We start from the raw sequence: 22,272 nt of genomic DNA, 5'->3' as shown, positions 1-22,272 counted from the left end.
TATTTCAAGGTGTTAGGGGTAAAAGGACAGCATCTGGGGAGTGGTTGACTTCAGAACAATATCAAGGAGGAAAGTTATTTTGATGATCAAATGAAACTTTCTTCAAATACAATGAGGCAGGCTTTCTCAACCAGGGTTTGGTGAAACCCTGGGGTTGCTTGATAGCCCTGGAAGGATTTTCCAAATGAGTGGGAGTTAATTAATTTGTATTATATTTTTGAAAATTTGTTAAACATTTATTGGGTGATATGACCACATATCTCTCTCGATGGGCCTAGAGAGGGTGGGAAGGGGTGGGGCCTGGGTGAGCATGTACACAGATATGCTTCCCAACCATATTCTGCATGATCACACCACTTCTAGGGTTTCTCAAAGATAGAAGAATGTTTCAGGGGTTTCTCCACGGTAAAAACGTTGAGAAAGGCTGATTTACAGGAATACGGTTCTGGTGCTTGAGAAACAAAATGCTGGGGAAATTGCTCAAGTATGTTGAAAAATTCTCGTCCGTTAGTTTCTGCATCTTGTATGATTGTTAACCCCCCAGGATCAGAGGCCAAACAAAAGAAGTCAGTAACTTATAGGAATGTTTCTAGTTGAACTCAGGATGAAATTCTTAATTCTTTTCATTCATACTGATACATTGCTCTTGAACCATCATCGCCTTGGATCTATTCTTACGTCCTGAATATAGCAACTCCACTTTCTAAAAAAAGTTGGAAAAGATTCTTTCTTGACTCAGCATTACTTCATGATCCTGACAGAAATCAGTACTTTCATGTCTTACGCCTAACAGTGACGTGCATTACCCTGGCATGATCTGCCGTGCTGGGACCCTTGAGAGTACTGGCCCCACCTGCTGGCAGCCAGAACCATCAAGGATAGAGTACCCAATTCCTTAGGAAGAGACCAGGGCTGATTCTGCACTTACTTTGTTTATTCCATTGTCAATCCTGTTGAATTCAGATCGCTTTGAACTCGGGTCTTCCTCTCCCCCCCCCTCCCCATTGAAACAGGAAAGTGTTCTGCACGTGATTAGGGTAGTTCAGAAGGGGGGGGGAGCCAAGCCTCTTTCTTTTCTTGAAAGGGGGGGGGAGAGAAGCCAAGCAGGGAGCCTCTTTCTTTTCTTGGAGGGGGTGGGTGGGAGAGGATCGAAAAAGGCAGAGAAGGGAGAAAAAATCCAGGACCGACAGAAATTGAGAGAAATTAGGGGCTTCTACTTTAAGGCAAGTTTGTCACATGACCACTTGTGGCTAATCATGGGTCCTCTACCACGGAGGAGAGCCCAGATTCAAAACAGCCTTTAAATATTGAGCATTAAAAGTACTCTAAGATATCGCACAATAAAGGTAGGGTCACTCCGGATCAATCCTTCTTGCTGCAGAAGGAAATATTAAATCGCCCCAAATCCAAACGGTAATCGCATTCTGTATAAAAGGCAGGGACTGAATCGATCTGGGGTTGGAATAAAAGCTCCGTGCAGTTTACACCCAGGGTTGTGAAAAAGGAGGTCATCTGCTTGACCTGATGTCCCTGCACAGGCCTTTTCCTTGCAAGCCAGGTCCCACAGCATGTGGCCAAGATATTGCCAGTAAAGGGGGGGGGGTCAAAACCCCACAGAGTCCAGAGGCCAGGACTCCAACTCCTGGATGATGTGACCGGCCATTTCAGTCCCATGATCCAGTGCCCCCCAGTCACAGCACACCGGGGCATTGTGTGATGAATCAGTAGTTGTGCCAAACCATTCCCTGGCCACCCCACTCAAAATAACAACACGTATGCCATGAGAGCACCCAGGCCCACTGCTTGCGCTGCCCAAGATGTATTCCTGGGCTGACTCCCCAACCAACCCCATCTGCCCTGGCTCGTGTGCGCTGTCTCCTTATCCCCACCAGACTCACCGGAGGATGGAGTAACACATGTTACAAGCTGGTGCTCATGGCCAGCCATGGGTGGTAACCTCTTCCAGGCTATGACTTACTCCCCATCTGTTGGGCTTCACACATTGCGCATCCCACAAAACCACCAGGACTCTCTGCTCAAGAAGGACCTGCAACAAAACCCATTGCTGGCCCAACCCCCATCAGCCATGTACCCTCTGGTGCCCCCAGAGCCTATTAATAACAAGTTCTACAGAAGCAAGAGACCAGGTTGAGTGTTTGGCCCCCCACATCCTAAAAGCTCCTATGGGTCTGTGCCCCACATCCAGCCAGGACCGCTTGCCCTGCAAGGGCCATAAGAAGGAACCTGGCACTAATGTGACCTGTCAGCTGTGCAACCACCTGAGCACAGCCTTGGTGCTCAGAACTGTGGAGGTGCCAGGCTGTAAAAGAGGGTGTGTGTGTGGCTATCACCTCCCTGTTGCCTACCAACACAGTGTATGGTGTTCAAGGCAAGAGATGTTCTGATGAGGTCCATCACCATGCCCTGCCCCCTCTAATCAGTGGTCCCTACTGCCCCTGATCCTGGCAGAGCCCAACCCAGCTCAGCTTCTGTGGTCTGCTGAGATCAAGCTAATCTATGGTTGAGGTCTATGGTTGAGGTCAAGGAAGTGAAGAAGATTGCCCCCCCCCCCGCCAGGACTAGTGTTAGTACCTGGGGTTGTCTTGCCAGTGAGGGCCCTCCCCCATAGTAGGTAGTAGGTTATTGGATTATTGGTGCAGGGATTGTGTTGTTTTATGGCTTTGTTCCCTGTGTTGTAATTTTTGTACGACCTTTTAATGGGCGGCTTTGCCCTGATTCCAGACATGGAAATCGAGCTCCCTGCTGTGGCATCCAGGGCAAGAGGAGGGGTGTTGATGCCCTTGAGTCCCCCAGTGGCCCTCAAGACTGACACACCTCTCATCAAGGCATACCACTGGCTGGGGCTGCCTTACCCTGGCCTCTGAGGAGGTCCGACAAGCCCCTTGCCTGCACCCATGTGCATGCGGGGAACGGCAGGCCTTGCTGTGGTCCCAGTCGTGGACAGTGAGATGCTCTCCGCAGCGTCCTGGGCACGGGGCCGGGACCCACGCATGCGGCACCTTTATAAACGCTGCAGGTCCCACCCTGCCGGCTGACACACATGTATTGCCTAAATGCAGTGAGCGCCATGGATGGGCTGCTGAATGGTTGCATCTTCTTCCAGCCGCCCTCTGCAGCGTCAACAGTTGGCCGAGGTGTCTCGGCCATGTTTTTTGTATCAAAAAACAATAAAGTGCTGCCTGAATATTAATATAAATATATTGAGATATTTGGTTTATTTTTGTTTTGACTGTAACAAGTAGTGAGTGTCTCCTCTTAATGAATTCATGAAATGGTTTGGTGTTAATACTACTAGTTCTTAAAAGTAATTTATATATATTATATATATATAATTATTTAGTTATTTCATTTATAATCCTTCCTGCCAAGACTCAAGGATTATACAATGCAATAGGAAAAGAACACCACAAACGAGCCATTAAAAATGGATTATAATGCTGATTTATTATTGCTGTGTTTGCATCTGTACCATTTTAAATTTAATGGAATGCAAAATTAAATAAAACCCAGTAGGTTCCAGTGTGTCAGACCCTTTATTGGAGCCTCTGTTTATTACTATTTAGCTACCCAGTTTTAACTGGATTCTTGCGGTAACAATCTCTGCAGGTAACCAAGAGTTTCCCCTGGATCAAGTTTTTAAGCGCTACTAAATAGCCCAGCATTCTGACCTGGGCCTAGTCTGCATGGGGCTTTTTACCCAATCCCAGTCCGAATAAATCCCTGCCGTCTACACAGAATTCAATTTCCATTTTGATTTTGGGTTTTTTTGGGGGGGGCATCATCTGGGCATGGAATAGGGGTCACTGTGGGTGGGCAGGTAGCTGTGAAGGTCCTGCATTCTGCAGGGGGTTGGACTAGATGATCCTGGAGATCCCTTCCAACTCTATGATTCTATAAAGGTGCAGTGACATACTTATTTTTGAGGCAGGAGATGAGGGGGCCTCCCCATGCAGCTTTCCTTTCCCGACTGAGGGGGTGGTTTAAATAGTTTTGGAGAAGTCCCAACGATTTGCCTGGGAAGGAGGGGGGTCAACAAAGGCATCGTCTTTCTAGTGAAACACAGTATGTAAGAAGACTAGTGAGCAATTTGCTTTCTCAAATCTCTACTTGCAATTCTTCCTGGTTTATTCCCAGAGGCCTTTCTGGCAAGGTTATCTCGTCCTCTTTTGCAGTCTGCAATGCATCCTTGGTGTAGCGTTCTACAGACTGGTTGATAGGAGCTACTCTGGAAGGAGCGAGGAGGATCCTGTACAGTTCGGCGAAGGGACCGGACGTAGATAACAGAAAATATCATTCCCTTCCAGCTCTGGGTATTCACCGCTCCTAAGAAATAACTGAGATCTTTGTGCATTTTTGAGCATTACCATTGAATAATAATAGGAGATAAGGAATTGGAGCGCAAGAGGAATTGTGGGTGGGTGGGGAAAATAGCGAGGCTGTTGAATAGAGACGCTAAGTGGAAAAGGAGCAGGCTGTTCATCTGTCTCCAGGGATCAGAGGCTGGGCCCACAGCAGGTTTAGATCTAGAAGATGCCCTATGAGTCTTGCATTTGAGTGATACGAGGAAACAAGCAGCCACATTCCTTGCCAAGGGGGCAAAGGACTCTTTCACAGATTAAAGGTATCTCCTATGTCATGGTCCCAGATTTGGTTTGGGTATGGAAATTTCCCACTTGCTGAATATGGTTCAGAAGCATAGCAAGTTCCATGCCCACCTTAGGGCCCTCCTCTTCCCACCCCCTCTAGACCCATCATTGGCCATTCTTGGAGGGGGAGCAGGGCAACATGACCCTATATTGTCATATCACCTGATAAAAGTTTAATAAATGTTTAAAATATATTAAAAATTAATTAACTCTCACCCATTTGGGAAACCCTTCCAGGGCTGTCAAGAAACCCCAGGGTTTCACGAAACCGTAGTTGAGAAAGCCCATCCCATCTCCAAGCCCCAGTAGCTCCATGAGAGGTGTTTCATATGATTGTCTCCTTCGATTGTGGAGAGAGTCACAGACCGCCAGAGACCATGCTGAGCTAGACCAACCTATTGGTCTAACTCAGCTCAGGAGTGTTTTGTATGTTCTGTCCAAATGAGAACGCCACTGGCTGCTATTTGCTAACAAAACCAAACAAAATTTGGGCGTTCCAGACATGGAGTCTTTTGTAACACATCTAGTCTTTCACAAAGGGTTTATTCAATCCTTTTAGGGATATGGGGAAGGGAAGTTTCTGGCTGAAGTTGCAGTTTTGCAAATAAGTCCAAGTATTTAAAAGGCTGCCATATCGAGGATGGAGCAGAGTTGTTCTCTCTTGTCCCGGAGGGACGGACTAGAACCAAATTCCATCAGGAAGAAGTTCCTGACCGTTAGAGCGGTTTCTCAGTGGAACAGGCTTCCTCTGGAGGTGGTGGGTTCTCTATCCTTGGAAATTTTTAAACCGAGGCTGGATAGCCATATGACAGAGAGGCTGATTCTGTGAAGGCAAAGGTGTGGCAGGTGACAGTGGATGCGCGATAGGGATGTGAGTGTTCTGCCTAGTGTCAGGGGTTGGACTAGATGACCCATGAGGTACCTTCCAACTCTATTATTCTATGATTCCAAAGTGAAGTCTCTTTCAGGAAGTAAAACCTTTACTTAACTTTCAGACATACAGAACAGAAAATGCCGTAGATCAAGATCAGTCACCATGTTTGTCTGTTTGTAGCAGAGGAAAGGGGCAAGCATCCAGTAGGGGGATGAGATTTCATGTGTCACTGATCACTTCTTCTTCCTGGAAGCACAGCAGCTCTTAGGGCTCACTTCTCCTGCAGCCCAGTGCCCACAGGAAACAGCTTTAGCTTCCCCTGCAGCCCAGTTTCAGCAAGGCCTTAAAAATAGGGCTTTTTTTGTTTTGTTTCGAGTCTATTGGGCTCCTCAAAAATTCAGGATTTCTGACAAATCTGAAATCTTTAAAAAAAAGTACATTGGGGGGCTTTAAAACCTCTGAAAACAATAAAAGGAGCTCCTGCCTGTATCTTTAAGCAACAGATTCCCTCCATGGCTGTTACTAGGCAACTACAGCATTCCAGGCTGGGTTTTTGTGGGTCAAAAGGCAGGGGGGACATGGCAAGGTCCTTTTCAGGTCTCTTTTGCACTTTGGGGGAGGACCCATTGGCGCTAGACTAAGGTGACCAGATTTTAACATTGGTAAAGCGGGACACCATTGACCGGGGGGGGGGATTCTTGATTAAAAATTTGTTCTATATGGAGCAACAAAAAGTTTCATAGAATGCATAGTATTGTAATATATATATTTAAATTTCAACATAAGTACAATTTGCCAGGTACCCCCAGATGTCCTTCCAAAAGTGGGACAATCTGGTCACCTTAGGCTAGACCTGACTAGGGTTGCCATCTCCAGGTTGGGAAATTCCTGGAGATTTTGTGGTGGTGTCCGAGGAGCACAGGGTTTGGGGAGGGGGAGACTTCGGGTAAATATCGTGCCATAAAGTCCAACCTCCAAAGCAGCTGATTTCTCCAGGGAGGCAGATCTGTCATTTAGAATTTTGTTGTCATTCTGGGAGCTCTCCAGGGTGTAAACTGCATGGAGCTTTTATTCCAACCCCAGATCGATTCAGTCCCTGCCCTCTACACAGAATGTGATTTCCGCTTTGATTTGGGGCGATTTAAATTTTCCTTCTGCAGCAAGAAGGATTGATCCAGAGTGACTCTACCTTTATTGTACAATATCTTAGAGTGCTTTTAACCCTCAATATTTTTCAAATCCGGATTGGGAAAGCAAGCTCCGTGGTAGAGAACCTCTGATAGGCCACACCTAGTCGTGTGACAAGCTTGCCTTAAAGGAGAAGCTCCTAATTTGTCTCAACTTCTGTCGGTCCTAGATTTTTTTCTCTCTTCTCTGCCTTTTTCGATCCTCCCCCTCCCCCCCTCCATGAAAAGAAAGAAAGAAGATTGGCTACCCCCCCCTTCTGAACATGCAGAACACATGCAGAACACTTTCCTGTTTCAACAGGGAGGAGGGGAAGAGGAAGACCCAAGTTCAAAGCGATCTGAATTCAACAGGATTGACAATGGAATAAACAAAGTAAGTGCAGACCCTGCTCAGGTCTGATCTGGAGACTGGCAACCCTAGGCTTTGCAGCAATGTCTGAGTGACTAGATATCATCTGATTTTCATGACTCAGCCAGGACTAGCTGCTTGTTCCTGTTCCACAGCAGCAACCCTATGGAAGCCAGCGTAGTGCATCTGAGTTCCAGAGTTCCAGACCCCCCGTCGGGTCTTCTTAAGTCAGCTGTGACTTGACAGCAAGAAAAAGTAGAAATTAATATCAGATTTTTCCAGTGATTTGACTAATATGACTCTGGAAGAGGGAACAGTTGATAGAAGCAAACCTTTAAAGAATCCATCCAACGAATACCTCAGCAACCTCCCCTCTTAACTTCTTCTGTGAGAAAGCGTCTAGCTACTGCCACCGGTGTGCACACAAACAATAGCCATTCATTGATAGCAGCCATGATTTTAATGCGTGGCACAAGAGATGAAAAGTGCATTCCCCATTCCCAAATAAACCTCCTGCTTGCTCGTCAGGCTGCCAGATAATTGAAATGGACATTCCGAGTCCAAAGTCATAGTCAATTGCTTTTGAAAGACCGTTTCCCTGGTCCGGGGGATGGCTCGCCCTCTCGGCTGAACAGCCAAAGAATAAATGAACCTAGACCTGGGAATGCCCTCTACGAGGAGGCAGTCTCTCAAGGTGACAGAGAGGTATACCGTATTGACAATCTGGGGGAACAGCTGGACTTGGTCTACAGCAGTCTGTTTTGTGGGATTTATTTTATCCCTGTTGTCTGAATAAAGGGAGTTTACAGCATCTCTAGCCGTATATAGAAAGGTGTGGATGGAAAGACCATGTATGGCCTTTGGGCTGACCTGGAAAGGATCTCAGACAGCTGTGGCTCTGAGCAACAAAATATGGCTGTGTTTTCTAAACCCTGTAGTAGTCAGAGGACCAGACTGGGACTGAGGAGATCCAGGTTCAAATCTTTACCTGGCCATAAGTATCAGTGCTCTTTGAAGAGCTCTTTGTTCTGCAAATAACGACCCGACAATCCATCTCCTTGGGGGAGATTTTGTTTGCCTGGACGTAGTTGATTGAATTGGGGCAGATTAAAGTAACGTATGTTTATTCGGTCGATTGACCCATATAAATAATTCATCAATAGAGACTGCAATCCATTATAAAAGTTAATCGATGTGCGTAGTAAAAAAATACAAAAGTATTGCTACCTAAAAATATTAAGAGAATCAAACAATGTTAAAAACAATGTATTGATGGAAACAAATAATATGTTACTGTAGGCAGTGGGGGGAAGGGTTATAACATGTAAAGAAGAAGGGGGAAGAAACCTCAAAGGAGTTAACCGCAGGGACAGGGAATCAATACATCTTCTAGAACAGTCCGTTAACCCAAGTGATAAGATGGCCTATCCATTACCCATTACTATCGTTCAGCCATTCTTTCCGATCTAATTCTAGTAGAGATGTAAAGGAATTTTGCTACCATGTAAGAAATGAGTGGGTCTTTATCCCTTAGCAAAAATTTAACTAGAATGTCACTATTATGAGATGATAAGGATGAGTGTCCAGTGTAGTGAGATAGTAAAGGTAGGATTAGATGTTTCCCGGAGCTTTCATAAAAAGGACAATATAATAAGATGTGTGAAATTGTCTCAGGTCGGGGGTTATCACAGGGGCATACACTTAGCTCCAGCGGACGATTGAGAAACCTGCCCTCGAGGGCGGCTGAGGGGAATGAGTTGAAACGTGCTCTTGAGAAGGCCCAACGGTATTTTGCTATTGAGATGTTTGTGAGATACGGAGCTGGAGTATTTCCTGACCATCCTTTCAGAGTGCTACAGATTCTAGGAAGAATTGAGAATTCCTCCTGAGAATCTATATCAGAAAGACGTTGCCGTACGACAGCTTTGGCTGTTTTAAGGCCAAGTTCTATTAGATGGTTCGGATCGAGGCCCAGATTTTGGATTTTTCCAATGGTTTTACTATTCCATGGGAATTGCGAGGAGACTGCTAAAAATTTCGGGATTAGTCCCTTAGGATAGAGGTAAATTTTTAACCAGTAATTGATGGTTGTCAGCCATCAATTCTGAAGCCATTTCTACCTTCGGAAGGCCAGATTCTTGGCGTAGAACAACATTTGGTGTGCAGTTAGGTGTTTTATAAAGATCTCTCAGAAATTTTGATTGCACTCTTTCAAACAGCACATAGCTCCCGTAAGGACCCAATTGGGCACCATATAGGATTTGCGCTAATACCTTCGCAGAATAAAGCTTCAGGGCTTTGTTTCCGCCATCTTGTGGGTTACTATATGCATTGTTACTGTTTCAGTGGGGTTTTTATGGGGTATTTGTTTATGGTTTTAATAGCTAGCTGCCTCGAGGCAACAAAAGTCATGAGAGGTGGGATATAAATCCAACTATAAATAAATAAATAAAGAAGAAGAAGAAGAAGAAGAAGAAGAAGAAGAAGAAGAAGAAGAAGAAGAAGAAGAAGAAGAAGAAGAAGAAGAAGAAGAAGAAGAAGAAGAAGAAGAAGAAGAAGAATAGTTGGTCCTTATATGCCGCCTTTCCCTACCCGAAGGAGGCTCAAAGCAGCTTACAGTCGTCTTCCCATTCCTCTCCCCACAACAGCCACCCTGTGGGGTGGGTGAGACTGAGAGAGCGCTGATATCACTGCTCGGTCAGAACAGTTTTATCAGCACCGTGGCGAGCCCAAGGTCACCCAGCTGGTTGCATGTGGGGGAGCACAGAATCGAACCTGGCATGCCAGATTAGAAGTCCGCACTCCTAACCACTACACAAAAACTGGGTTTCACTGGGGTTGGACTAGATGAGCCATTAGGTCCTTCCAACTCTATTATTTTATGATTCTATATGATTCTACCATACAGATGCAAAACTACTGTGCAGCCGCTTCCCTAAGGTGGGGTCAAGATTAATCCTTATATGCTGTTTCTGATCAAATGGGGCTCCCATCAATTACATCTCATCTCTGGGTTACACTAATCAATTCCCCTGGTCAAAAGGACTGCTTTGGATGGTGGACTCTATGGTATTGTGCCCCACTGAGACGCTTGTCCTCCCCAGGGGACACTCTCCAGGAGTTTCCTAACCTGGATTGGGAAAGCCAACCCTCCATCAGTCAATCAACCATAGGAGAACAACATGGGAGAGGCTGGGCCGTAAAAGACGCAGATGTTGTTTTTGATATTTTAATTCTCTTATTCTATGTTGGTTTAATGTGATGTACACATCCCTGAGACGGCTGAGCCGAGAGGGGCAGTCTTATAAATTGAATTAGAAATAAACAAATAAGCAAATCCCCTGCCAGGGGGGATGGTGCAACCCTAAGACACATGGCAGTGAGGCAAGAACTTCTCATGCACAATTAATGGGTGGTCATAACTAGCTAGCACAGTATGTTTATCCGTTGAATGTGATTTAACAACCCAAAGGTTAAAGAAATTGAAATCTCAGCTGTATGGGAGGGCGGCATAAAAATCTAATAAAAGCAAAACACAAATAAGGGCCTCATCATTAGAATTCTCCACATACGAGAATAGAATCTTCCATTATACAAAGAACATGTGCATTTATTACAAAACAGTTTAAAACAATTTAAAGGATAGCCTCAAAACAGAATAAGCTTAGTCTATATTCTCACATAAGGACCATAGGCGATCTTGACCATGCACATTTTGGCCAAATGGCCTTCTTCATTACACAATGGTCCCAGACTTTGAATGAATCAACAATCCTTTCCAAAAAGTTCCACCCGGTTGAAATCGCTTTACAATCATTCACTGTGACTCAATGCAGAGATATAGAGGCCTCTTTATAAATAACCTTCTGCCCAGGGTAAAAGGTAAAGGTATCCCCTGTGCAAGCACCGAGTCATGTCTGACCCTTGGGGTGACGCTCTCTAGAGTTTTCATGGCAGACTCAGTACAGGGTGGTATTCCCCAGTCATTACTGTTCACCCCCTAGCAAGCTGGGTACTCATTTTACCGACCTCGGGAGGATGGAAGGCTGAGTCAACCTTGAGCTGGCTGCTGGGATTGAACTCCCAGCCTTTCAGACGGCTGCCTTTCCACTCTGCGCCACAAGAGGCTCATTCTGCCCAGGGTAGGTGCATGCATTTAAGATGGTAATTCTAAGATGTACCTTCCTATCATGATCCAGTGAATCTCAGATGCAGTATGGAGTCAATAGTGTATAATTGTATGCATTGAATGATACCTCCATGTGGATGTTACATATAAAGGTATGTTGTGTTTGTGAAGATCATCTTTCTTCTTGCATCCAGTCTTCTGCTCCTTTCCTGAGCCCCAGCCCTTCAACCTCCAGAAATCTCATTTGGCATCTCAGAAGACTTGTAAAGTCTGTGAAGGCTCTCATATGTCAGCTCAGAAAGGTTACGAGTAATGAACTCTGATAGTGGTGCAGCAACCATCCTATTCATACATCCACATAATTAATCTTTTCCAGATTGGTGGTAATGCAGCAGCTTCTGTTTGTGGAAGTGCAAACTTAGATGTTTAATTTTGCCTGTTCAATGTTTTGGATAACATCTTCCTGGCTTAAAGAGCAATGGAGACAAATATCTTGTCATTTCATTGCTCTTTTTCCCTGCCGTGCCATTTTTTCAAAGTAAAAAGAAGGGTATAAAAAACTACTGTAACAAAAAGGTCACACAATTTACTCTCGTGTACTGTTCTCGCTCCCCTATGTTACTGTTTTTTTTTTCTCTTGGGTCCAAATGACTTCATTAACACCCCTGCGCTGTTCCGTTTTTTCCTCGGTTTTTCCCTGTTCTCTCCAAAACCAGGGGCTTTTTGCACGCCTTCAAAATAGCACAATGGTTGCCAATTGAAAACGCTACTGATTTGCTGTTTTGCACAACGTCGTCGACAATCTGCCACACACCTGAAACCAATCTGCAAAAAGCGCTTCCTTGTAGCGCTTTCAGGGAAATCCCCAAAAGTGGATTCACCCTCCGGAAAGCGATACACTCATGCAACCAATCTGCAACACTAGCGAAAAAGACCTGTGCGTTAACATTGTTGCGGTTTCTACAAAGTCCCTCCCCCTGGCTCTCTTCTCTGATCTTCCGGCGAAGCGATCGCCATTTTTTTTTTCTCCGAGCGAGCGGGGATAAACGCACCAGCGAGCCTCTTTCAGTTTAGAGGCTTCCCCGGCTTCAGTCCCTCCCCTTCAGTCACTAAGCACAAAGTACAGAAAAGCCCGTTTGCTGATGTATTTTCACTTTATTTTTTACACATTCATTCAGCTGAAAATCGGGCCCGTGAGAGGGGGGGGGGATTTTTTTTTTCACTCGGAGGGAGCGTGGCAACGATCAAACGACAGCTCAAACACACCAGGCAGCTGGATGGGTCTCTCCGTTGCAACGAATTAACACAGATTCATTGCAATGGGTCTGTTTTTTTTTTTAAAAAACCTTTCTTAAAGGGAAAGGGGCTGTTTGGGAGCATGCTAACGGCTGCCCATTGGCTGCTTGACAGCCAGGGGCGGGACGAACTCGGCAATAGCGCTTCCTTTCTAGCGATTTCTGCCGAGACCGGAAGCCTGTGGGAAATGCTACAAAACGCAACTGGATTCCACTACAAAGGCAGGTATGCATAACGACGAATTCCACTATTTTAAATGGCGATTTTTCATTCAGTGACCAATTTGCTACAAAGATCCCGGTGCGTAAAGCCCCCCAGTTTTTCTGTACTTTCCCCTCACATTGTGGAAAGAATGTGCAAGACGGCCTCTTGCTTGGAATCTGAACATTTTTTCAGCCTCGTGGATTCCTGTTTGGGCGACAAGCATTTTTTTAAAATTTGCATGCTGATATTTCAGGGTTTCAGCACTGGAGGGCACCTGTCCTGAAACCAAGGGTCAGCTCCATTGGGAGGCCGGACTCCATCAGCCAATCATTGCTTTCCTCACTATCCCTTTATTCATACTCAAGAGCAAATTCTAGCATGTCCCTGGGCACCATTTTCGGATTCATTTTGCAATGCATGCCGCTAGCCTCTAACACACAATCTAAGGAAACAAGTCGTGAGCTGGGGACCTGATGCAAGTCAGGTAAAGGAATTCAATATTTTTGAGGCACAAATATGGAAAAAGAAGCAACCAATAAGGGGTAGAACTAGATATACTATGAGTCTCAGGTGTGGTGATGTACTCGTAAGTGGATTTCTCAGCCCTCCGGAGGCTGCTCTTGAGGCTGCTGAAGCATTGCAATGCCGTGCAATGCTTCAGCTCCTGCGCAACATAGAAAGAAAGTGGGAAACCAATCCACACTGTGAATGTGAATAGATGGAACAATGACGGGGGGGGGGGATAAAGAAAACATGTTCTGCGTAATGACTGTACTGACAGCGAACACCAATGAAAACCATAAAGGTGGCTGCAAAACCCCAAGATCAATGCAAATGATGCTCAGTGATGCTGCTGAGAAACTGGAGAGCTTTGAAAAAAGTAAGATGGTATAAAAAACAACTCTTCTTTTCCAGTTTGTGGAGTGACTTTGGGCCTCTGACTTTCTCAGGCAGCGTAATATATAGTACGTGGCTACAGGCAGTCATCAGCTTGCTGTTACTGTAGGCTTCAACCATAGGCCTGGCAGAATACCTCGGTCCTAGATCATGGAATAATAGAGTTGGAAGGTACCTGTTGGGCCATCTAGTCCAACCCCCTGCGCTATGCTCATCTAGTCCAACCCTATCGCTCATCTAATCCAACCCTATTGCTTGGGTCATCTAGTCCAACCCTATCGCTCATCCACTGTAACCTGCCGCCCCCTTGAACCTTCACAGAATCAGCCTCTCTGCCAGATGGCTCTCCAGCCCCTGTATAAAAATCTCCAAAGATGGAGAACCCACCACCTCCCAAGGAAGCCTGTTCCACTGAGGAACCGCTCTAACTCTCAAGAACTTCTTCCGGATGTTTAGACGGAATTAATTTCATCCCATTGGTTCTGGTCCGTCCCTCCGGGGTGAGAGAGAACAACTCTGCTCCATCCTCTATATGGCACCCTTTTAAATACTTGAAGATGGTTACCAGATTCCCTCTCAGTCGTCTCCTCTCCAGGCTAAACAGACCAAGCTCCCCAACCTTTCCTCATATGTCTTGGTCTCCAAACCCCTCACCATCTTGGTTGCCCTCCTCTGGACATACACCAGTTTGTCTACATCCCTCTTCAACTGTGATGAACACAGTACTTCCAAGTGAGGCTGAACCAGAACAGGACACGATACTCCGTTTGATACAGCCCAATATTCCATTGGCCTTTTTAGCTACTGAGTCCTGCTGAACTGTCTAATGTCCTGCAGGGCCCTGGCCAAGAAAGCCCTAGCTCTGGTTGATGGCAATTTGACCTCCACAGGGCCAGGGATCCTAAGCAGATTGTGATCTCCACTTCCTTTTGGGGACATATCTGAAGAGGTGGTCTGATCCTGCTTAGTTTCCAAGATCTGTCCAGACTGGCCAGTCTGGGCTATCCAGGACAAGGCAAAGTAAGTATTACAGTTTCCACTAACTGGATGAAACCACTGCTGAATTTGTCAGCCAATTTTTCTCATAATGACTTAAAAAAAATGGAAAGAAACCACCTGCCAAAATGTTTCTGGGGGACGGTAGCTGAATTATTTATGCCTACCACTTTGGAGAGAGGCCATGGGACGAGAACCTCAACATCTTTCTTATTTCATTATACAAAGGGTCCTGTGGATGCTATTCTCAGAGGATATCATTTTGAATGAAGTATTAGAGAACCAAGTTTCAAATCCTGCCTCTGCAACTTAATGCATGGCAGATTTAATCAAAGAGACAACAGTGATGCAATTTCATTCCCCCCCCCTTACTGAAATTAAAGAAAGTGGAGATTTAGGGAAGAGCAATTATCTTAATGTAAATAAACAGTGTTTAATGACCCATGGCAACTAGATGACCCACAGTCCTTCTAAGTGCCCAAGTGGTACAAATGGTTTGATTCATTAAGATGTCTGTTGGTAGGATATTGGAAGGATGAGACAGTTCATTTAAAATGTCATCAACAAAGAAGGGTCATTTTGTTGGTATGATCCATCAAGTCTCTGGTGCAGTTTGCTGTCGCTCTGTGTTCTTCGTCTATCTGGAATGACTGTGGATGTTAACTCATAATGACTACGTGCTGAGTCATGCTTTCCCATGCAGTACAAGCACTGTATCCCCTTGTACACCCTTGCTCCAAAGATGCCAGGGCAAATTACATTTCCTTTTTATTTATTGAATGCACTTCTATCCCACCTTGTCTCCTGAGAGTCTGGAGCCTCAGAGTCTACTGGCAATAGGCTGGATCAAGATTAAATTTTCTTCTAACACAGAACATTTCTGACTTTTCTATTCCACTGTGACCCACTGAACTCCCCAAATCGTTGTTCTTGGGGGACAGGGAACCCACACCAACAGTTTAGAGGCAGATCCAGGCTCTGAAGCAGGAAGGAGGAATTGGTAGAAATTACCCCACCCCTTCCATGAGTGACAAATTTGGGTTGGATCAGACCCCATGCAACACCCCTTGGCAAAGACACAACACATTACTGTCCAATTAACCCATTAAAAATTACATGATTTTTTCCTACACAAATGTGCTGAGGCAAGACTTGTATGGGAAGTATTTATGAAATGGATCTTGCAGTTCTAGTGTACTGGGACGCTACTAGCAAACAAATGTCCTACCTATTTGCTAAGTAAATCCCTGGCGTTCCCAAAAAAATAGAGATGTTTAAAATGTATTCATGATGGGAGGTCGACATGGCTACAGGTCACTGAATTCTGTATAAGTAGCTACAAAACTTACGACCAGGTATGTTGGATTTCGTCCCACTTTTAACTGAGAGTTAGTCAAGATGTGCATGCAGTTCTAATCTATGGAAAATTTCTGAAACATGCTGGCATAATCCAAGAATGTACTGGGGAAGAAAGGAGCACAGAGACAGGTAAGGAGAAGACCGCCCGGTTTCTCTCTTATGTTCCTCTTATCTTCTCCATAAATGCTTGAATTCTACTTCAGATGTGGGATCTGGTATACCGTAATCCCTGTCATAGGAGATAAGCGAGAGAGAAAGTACAGGCCTCATCTCTACAAGGTCTCGACGATGTGCAAAACTCAGAATTCATTAGACCTAATGGGCAGTATCCAAACCATACGAGTGCAGAAGGCACTAGGAATTTCACTCATCTGTCCATCTATCACTGTTATCTCCCTCTAGTCCCTGGAAAAATCACTCCAAGAGTTTCAGGGGATTTTGTATTGAGCTTTGGTGTTAGTAGCCAGATACCTCCTCATTTTGGGGGGTAGTTCATAGGCAACATAAACACCCTTCCATAACATCCCAAAATATTAATTTACAACATTGTCTTGATGGAATAGACATTGGAATAGATCCAAAATGCTAAGGGACATGGTCTACTCCCAAACCGTAGACATGGATGCCAGCCAGCTGATAGTTCTCTGACAGTTCTCCCCACCTAGAACAGAGCCTATTCTGCACACAATAGATAATGCACCTTCAATGCGCTTTAGAAGTAGATTTTCCTGTTCTGCACAGGAAAATCCAGCTGCCAAAGCACATTGAAAGTGCATTATCCTTGGCCAACACATTCTTCAAGAATCTCATTGATTCTTAGTCTCTCCTCACAACCCTTAAGAGTTTCTTAAGAGAATAACTTAAGAGAATAACCTGTGATTATGGGAGAAGAAGAAATAGTGATTCTAACTCCTTGTCTCTCCTCACGTCAAACCCCGCCCCCACATGGCTGGTTGTGGGTCATGTGACCTTGGGGGCAATCCCTTCAGGGATCATATACATATACATACAGTTTTATTACGGTTATAGACCAGCATAAGAAACATCCATTAAAACCAGGAATTAAAACATCTTAAAATATAGAGAATACAAAAGGTAGAAAATACAAAAGGTAGATAGACACAGCTGTCCAGATTCATTTAAAACAGACCATTCTATTACGAATTTTGATCGCTGCTTCAGGGATCAGAAAAAGCTGCAGCAATTTTCCAAGTATTGATATTTCTCCTTCAGTGTACCACTTTTTCCTACAGATGCTTTTGTTTGGTACTCTATGAGCCTCTGTGAGGTGAAGTTGCAACCAATAATTCATGGAACTAACATTTGTCTAGGAGAAATGGAGAACTTTCTATCCCATCCCAGTCATAAATAAAAGTACATACCATTGAGTTTCTCACAATGTTGCCAACATCACAACCACTCCTTATGTTCCTGTCTCCCATCTCTCCCATTGTTTGAACGGCTTGGGTTAATAGAATGCTATTTACCAGATGATGTTATTTATCTCTATGCTATAACAAGCTTCTATCAAAGAACCAGGGCCTTTTCCTCTAGGCCTATGGCTAACACTCAGTGTACCAGGTACCTGCAAAGTCTGCAAGATACAGACAAAAAGGACAGTGGAATACGCCTCTCGCCGCGTCAGGCCGCCGACCAAGGGAGCCCCCGGCAGCCTCGCTCCGTGCAACTGCCGGGGGCTCCCATGCCTAGCGCCCGCTGTATTTTAGGTACAGCGGGCTTAATTACTAGTATAGCAATAAAAGAACAGGTCATTCGTAATATCCCCTCCTGTTATTCATTTCCCTGGGGAAACAATGGTGTTGGCAGGGGCTCATGGGAATTTTAGTCCATGGACATCTGGAGAGGCACAGTCTGGCCATCCCAAATTAGAGCCTGGAGGGGTTCGTATTGGTGGATGTTTCCAAATGGTGTTTCTAGGGGCGAGGCCAGAGTTTCATGATGTTGTTATCTGGCCGACACCATAGGCCTGGTGGAACAGCTCAGTTTTGCAGTCCCTCCGGAAGTGCTTGAGGTCCCAGAGGGCCCTGATCTCTTCAGGCAGAGGGTTCCATCAGGCTGGGGGCCAGGCTGAAAAAAACCTTAGTTGAGGTCGATTTTAACTGTGGACTGGGGACCCTAAGCAGATTTAAACTGCCTGAAGGTATAAGGGTCCCAGATGCCAATGCTAAAGGCCCATCTATTGCTACCCAGATTCAGAATTATCGATATACACCTCCAAGCCAGGTACGAAAACACTTAGAAACCCAGAACGACAGTATAATTATTACAAAATATTGTAAACCAGTAAGTACTTGTAAAATCAGAGGGGCATTTCCCACGGCTTAAAAATAGCACAATGGTAGCTGATTGAAAACGCTACTAATTTGCCATAACGCACGACGTCGTAAACAATCTGCAACAATCCTGAAACCGAACCGCCAAAAGCGCTTCGTTGTAGCGCTTCTAGGGGAATCCAGAAAACTGGATTCACCCTCCGGATAGCGATACACTCCTGCAACCAATCTGCAACACTAGCGCTAAAGACCTGTGCGTTACCATTGTTGCGGGTTCTTCAAAGTCCCTCCTCCCGAGCCTGTCCTCCAAACTTCCGGCGAACTGTTCGCCATTTTTTTTTTCTCCGAGCGAGCGGGGATCTACGAGGCAACGGGACAGCGACTGGCTTTCAAGCACGATCACTTTCGGAAATTCTGCCCGGACACCACAAGAGTTTTTCACAAGCACAGTGGCACACACCGTCACGTTCCCAAAATTTGCCCAAAGCTTAAAACCCCGTCTACCATCGGCCAGTCCTAGCGGAGTCAACGTACAGGGAGCATTTTAAAAAATTTTCCTCTGAGCGTGCCAACGAACGTTCGCCGCTCGCAGTCTCCTGCTTAGCTTAGAGGGGTTCAATAGACATGATTCGTGGTGATATCATGAGGGGCGGCTTATGTGTAGTGGGTCTTTGTGTGGTTCCCGGTGCGTGCTTGTGCTTGGGTGCGGACAACCCCTTCCATTGGCGGCTAGACCTCCGGCAAGCGGAGTTGCCGTCCCCCGTTCATTTTAAAAAATTTTCCTCTGAGCGTGCCAACGAACGGTCGCCGCTCGCAGTCTCCTGCTTAGCTTACAGGGGTTCAATAGACATGATTCGTGGTGATATCATGAGGGGCGGCTTATGTGTAGTGGGTCTTTGTGTGGTTCCCGGTGCGTGCTTGTGCTTGGGTGCGGACAACCCCTTCCATTGGCGGCTAGACCTCCGGCAAGCGGAGTCGCCGTCCCCCGTTCATTTTAAAAAACATTCCTCTGAGCGTGCCAACGAACGTACGCCAGTAACATGTCATGTTTGGTTGATTTATGCTGTGGCTGGTGAATATTATTGGGGAACTGCCGAGTACTGCCGCACTTGCTCTCGGTTGAACACCGGCATGCGTTTGTGTAATGGCGGACATTTTCCTAAAATGGCTCCCGCTGCATGTTCAAACTGCTCTTCTCGCGTGTAAACGAATACGCGCATGCGTTAAGTCAAACAACAAGGGCGCCAATCTGGCCATTAGGAGCAGATCCTGTTCCCGCGCGAGGAGTTTTGAACGTGACATGTGACCTGATGTGGCCAATGTGCGTGTCCCCTGCTGCCCTCCACCAATCAGGAGCCGGCTAGTCCCTTTGTCTTTGTGTGCGGGAAGGTATATGATCCGTTGCACCCTGCACCTCCCACCACCATTTTGCTCAGCTACTAGCGAAAGCAACATGGAATCGTCTTCTCAAGCCTCGTCCGTCCCTGCAACCGGCCGTGGCCCTACTTGGAGGGACGCGGAGATCAGGGACCTGATCGGGATTTTCTCGGAGGAGAAAATCCAGGACGCGTTCCAGTCCTCCCACAGGAATAGGGAGGTTTTTGAACAAGTGGCTATTAAGATGCGCGCCCTGGGCCACAACAGGACCGGCCTTGAATGCCGGTCGAAGACCAAGACAATGAGGGCAGAGTACATGCGTGCCGTGAACCATAATAAGGGTTCCGGCAACGAAAAGGTTACCTGCCCCTACTTCGAGGAGCAGCGCCAGCTGTACGGGGACGGGGAAGGATCCGGCAGGCCGAAGCGCGTCGGCCGGAGCCTTAAGGTGGTTCGGAAGCCGGCTGCCCCGGTCGAGGAACCACCCGCTGAGGAGGATCCCGGCGAGGGAACCTCGTCCAGCTTTCGCCCTCCACCCCCCGTCCAGCAACGAGCCGCGGAATCGGTAACGCTGGACCTGATCGCCATCGCTCCTGGGGAGCAAGAGGAGGCTCCTGAGCAAACGCCCCTTGCCTCCGGTAAGTGATTTTCTTTTTATTTTATATTTCCTTTTGAGCAAATGTGTGTTCTGACGTTTGGGCATCGTTTTCTCGTGTGTTCGTTGCAACGCATAAGATGGTAGGCTGTGGAGTGCTTGCTGTGGTTACTATTTGAAACGGTTTTAATTTTATAATTTTATAATTTAATTTTTAAAAGATTTTAAAAGAAGGTAGGCTGTGGAGTGCTTGCTGTGGTTACTATTTGAAACGGTTTTAATGTTATAATTTAATTTTAATTTTTAAAAGATTTAATAAGATGGTTGGCTGTGGAGTGCTTGATGTGGTTAGTATTTTAAACGGTCATGTTTAACCCACAGCCCCAAAATATTTGCTGCATGCCTCGCCCATAGGCCTTCTGCAGTACTTTGGCTCACTACTTTGGGAGCTTGCTTTGTGGTTCATGGTGTATGCTTGCTCATTTTTCACTATTTTCTGCTCTTGTCCACAGAGACACAGTTGCCAGGGACGGGGCCCCTAGAGTCTCCAGCAGCACCTGACGTGGATAGTGATTCGGGGGCATCAACTAACATTGGTAAGTATTAGTAAAAATAGGGGGGGGGCTGTTTTAACTGCTTTGTGCTTTTCTGTTTGTGCAGGGCAGCAGCACTGCTAAGAGAAAGAAGAGAGTCCCTCTGCGTTGCTGGTGTAGGCTTTGAAGCTGGCTTTGCCACCCTTTGGTCCTAGATCTTTTTTTTTTCCTTTTTTTGCAGATTTCATACCCGGAACACAGGAGGAGGAACAGCCTGGGGTGCTTGGACCTCCTGCCCGGCGCAGGCGGATACAGATTCAAGATGGTGAGCGTGCATGACCTGTTCCTTTCGAGCCATAGCTGCAGGACAATGTCGCTAGGCACTAACCATGTGCTCCCTTTTAATTGTTGAGAGTCCTGCTGTGAAAGTAGGCAAAAGTAAAAGCACAACATGGGCAAACAAACAATAGCCATGTGCTCACCGGGGATTGTTTAAATTCTTGGCAGGAAAACACGGGGACAAAAAAGGACACCATGTCCACCATGGTGTGTTTTGACTTTTTTGATGTTACTAACAGTTTTGTTTCTCATTTTTTGCCAACAGAGGTTCTTTCAGATGAGGAGGAGGAACCACCCCTGCCTCCAGGCAGCCCACCACCTAGAGGTGCGCTCCCAGCAGAGGAGAGGCTTACGAGGGAACGCGGCAGGCTGAGGCGCGTCTCCGTCTTGACAAGCGTGGGAGAGAGGCTCCTTGAGCACTGCTATGAGGAGTCACGGCGTGCCGCGGCCGCTGACCAAGCCATGCTCACACTCATTGCCCAGGAGGGGAGAAAATTGAGGGCAGTCCTTAGAGAGACAAACCAAATCCTACGCGAAGGCGTGGAGGAGGTGCGACTGATAAGGAGACTCATGGAGAGGGCAGTAGCGGTCATGGAAAGGGCCTACCCTCCACAAATCGCCCCCCCACCACCACCCACACCAACACCACCACTTCCAGCACCCACCCCACCAACTCCCTCTCAGAATGCCTCCACCCAAACAAGAAGGAGGACTATTCTCGGAAAGAGAAAAATTAAACCAGCAGACAAGTACTCCCCCTCCTAGTTTTGCCCACTTTTTCTATTTCATGTTATCTGTGTTTTGTTGTTTGTTGAATAAAGTTTATATTTTTGACTCTGTCTCTGTGTACCCTACTGTAGAATCTGCAAGGCTGAAAGCGGCCTCTCTAGTGATTGTGTATATTGTGGTACTGCTGTGTGGGTTGGAGGTTGGAGGGGTGTTAGTTCAAGGAGTTTTAGGAGTGTGGTGTGGGGTTAAATATGTGCGAGTTTAAGAAGTCACACTGGAGTCTTGTTATAAAATTTGCAATAACATTTTATTTTAAACAACATTTTAACAGGGGAAAAACATTAGGGAATGAAACTTGGAGCCCCACCAGCACCACCACCCCCCACCCCCCTGGAAAACCTATTTTTTTAACAAAGGTATACATTTAACAGGGGAAAAACATTAGGG

At 46.0% G+C, this 22,272-nt stretch overlaps 1 protein-coding gene across 1 annotated transcript; it reads left to right on the top strand.

Moving 5' to 3' along the window:
- Positions 1–18,291: 18,291 nt before the first annotated feature.
- Positions 18,292–21,930, top strand: LOC143829146 (uncharacterized). The gene is made up of 4 exons (XM_077319550.1): positions 18,292–20,267; positions 20,737–20,820; positions 20,999–21,082; positions 21,362–21,930. The coding sequence occupies exons 1-4, from the start codon at positions 19,646–19,648 to the stop codon at positions 21,859–21,861; spliced, it is 1,290 nt and encodes a 429-aa protein (XP_077175665.1). The 5' UTR covers positions 18,292–19,645; the 3' UTR covers positions 21,862–21,930.
- The last annotated feature ends 342 nt before the right edge of the window (positions 21,931–22,272 follow it).

This window comes from Paroedura picta, chromosome 2 (genome assembly GCF_049243985.1).
Source record: "Paroedura picta isolate Pp20150507F chromosome 2, Ppicta_v3.0, whole genome shotgun sequence".
NCBI classification, from domain to species: Eukaryota; Metazoa; Chordata; class Lepidosauria; order Squamata; family Gekkonidae; genus Paroedura; species Paroedura picta.
The sequence above is the reverse complement of the archived record's forward strand: the minus strand, read 5'-3'. Positions and strand labels throughout refer to the sequence as shown.

Excerpts from the sequence above, each read along its gene's own strand:
- LOC143829146 (XM_077319550.1), top strand. The coding sequence starts at position 19,646 with ATGATCCGTTGCACCCTGCACCTCCCACCACCATTTTGCTCAGCTACT. Across the intron at positions 20,821-20,998 it reads GGGGGCATCAACTAACATTG|ATTTCATACCCGGAACACAG; the intron begins GTAAGTATTAGT and ends CTTTTTTTGCAG. Across the intron at positions 21,083-21,361 it reads GCGGATACAGATTCAAGATG|AGGTTCTTTCAGATGAGGAG; the intron begins GTGAGCGTGCAT and ends TTTTGCCAACAG.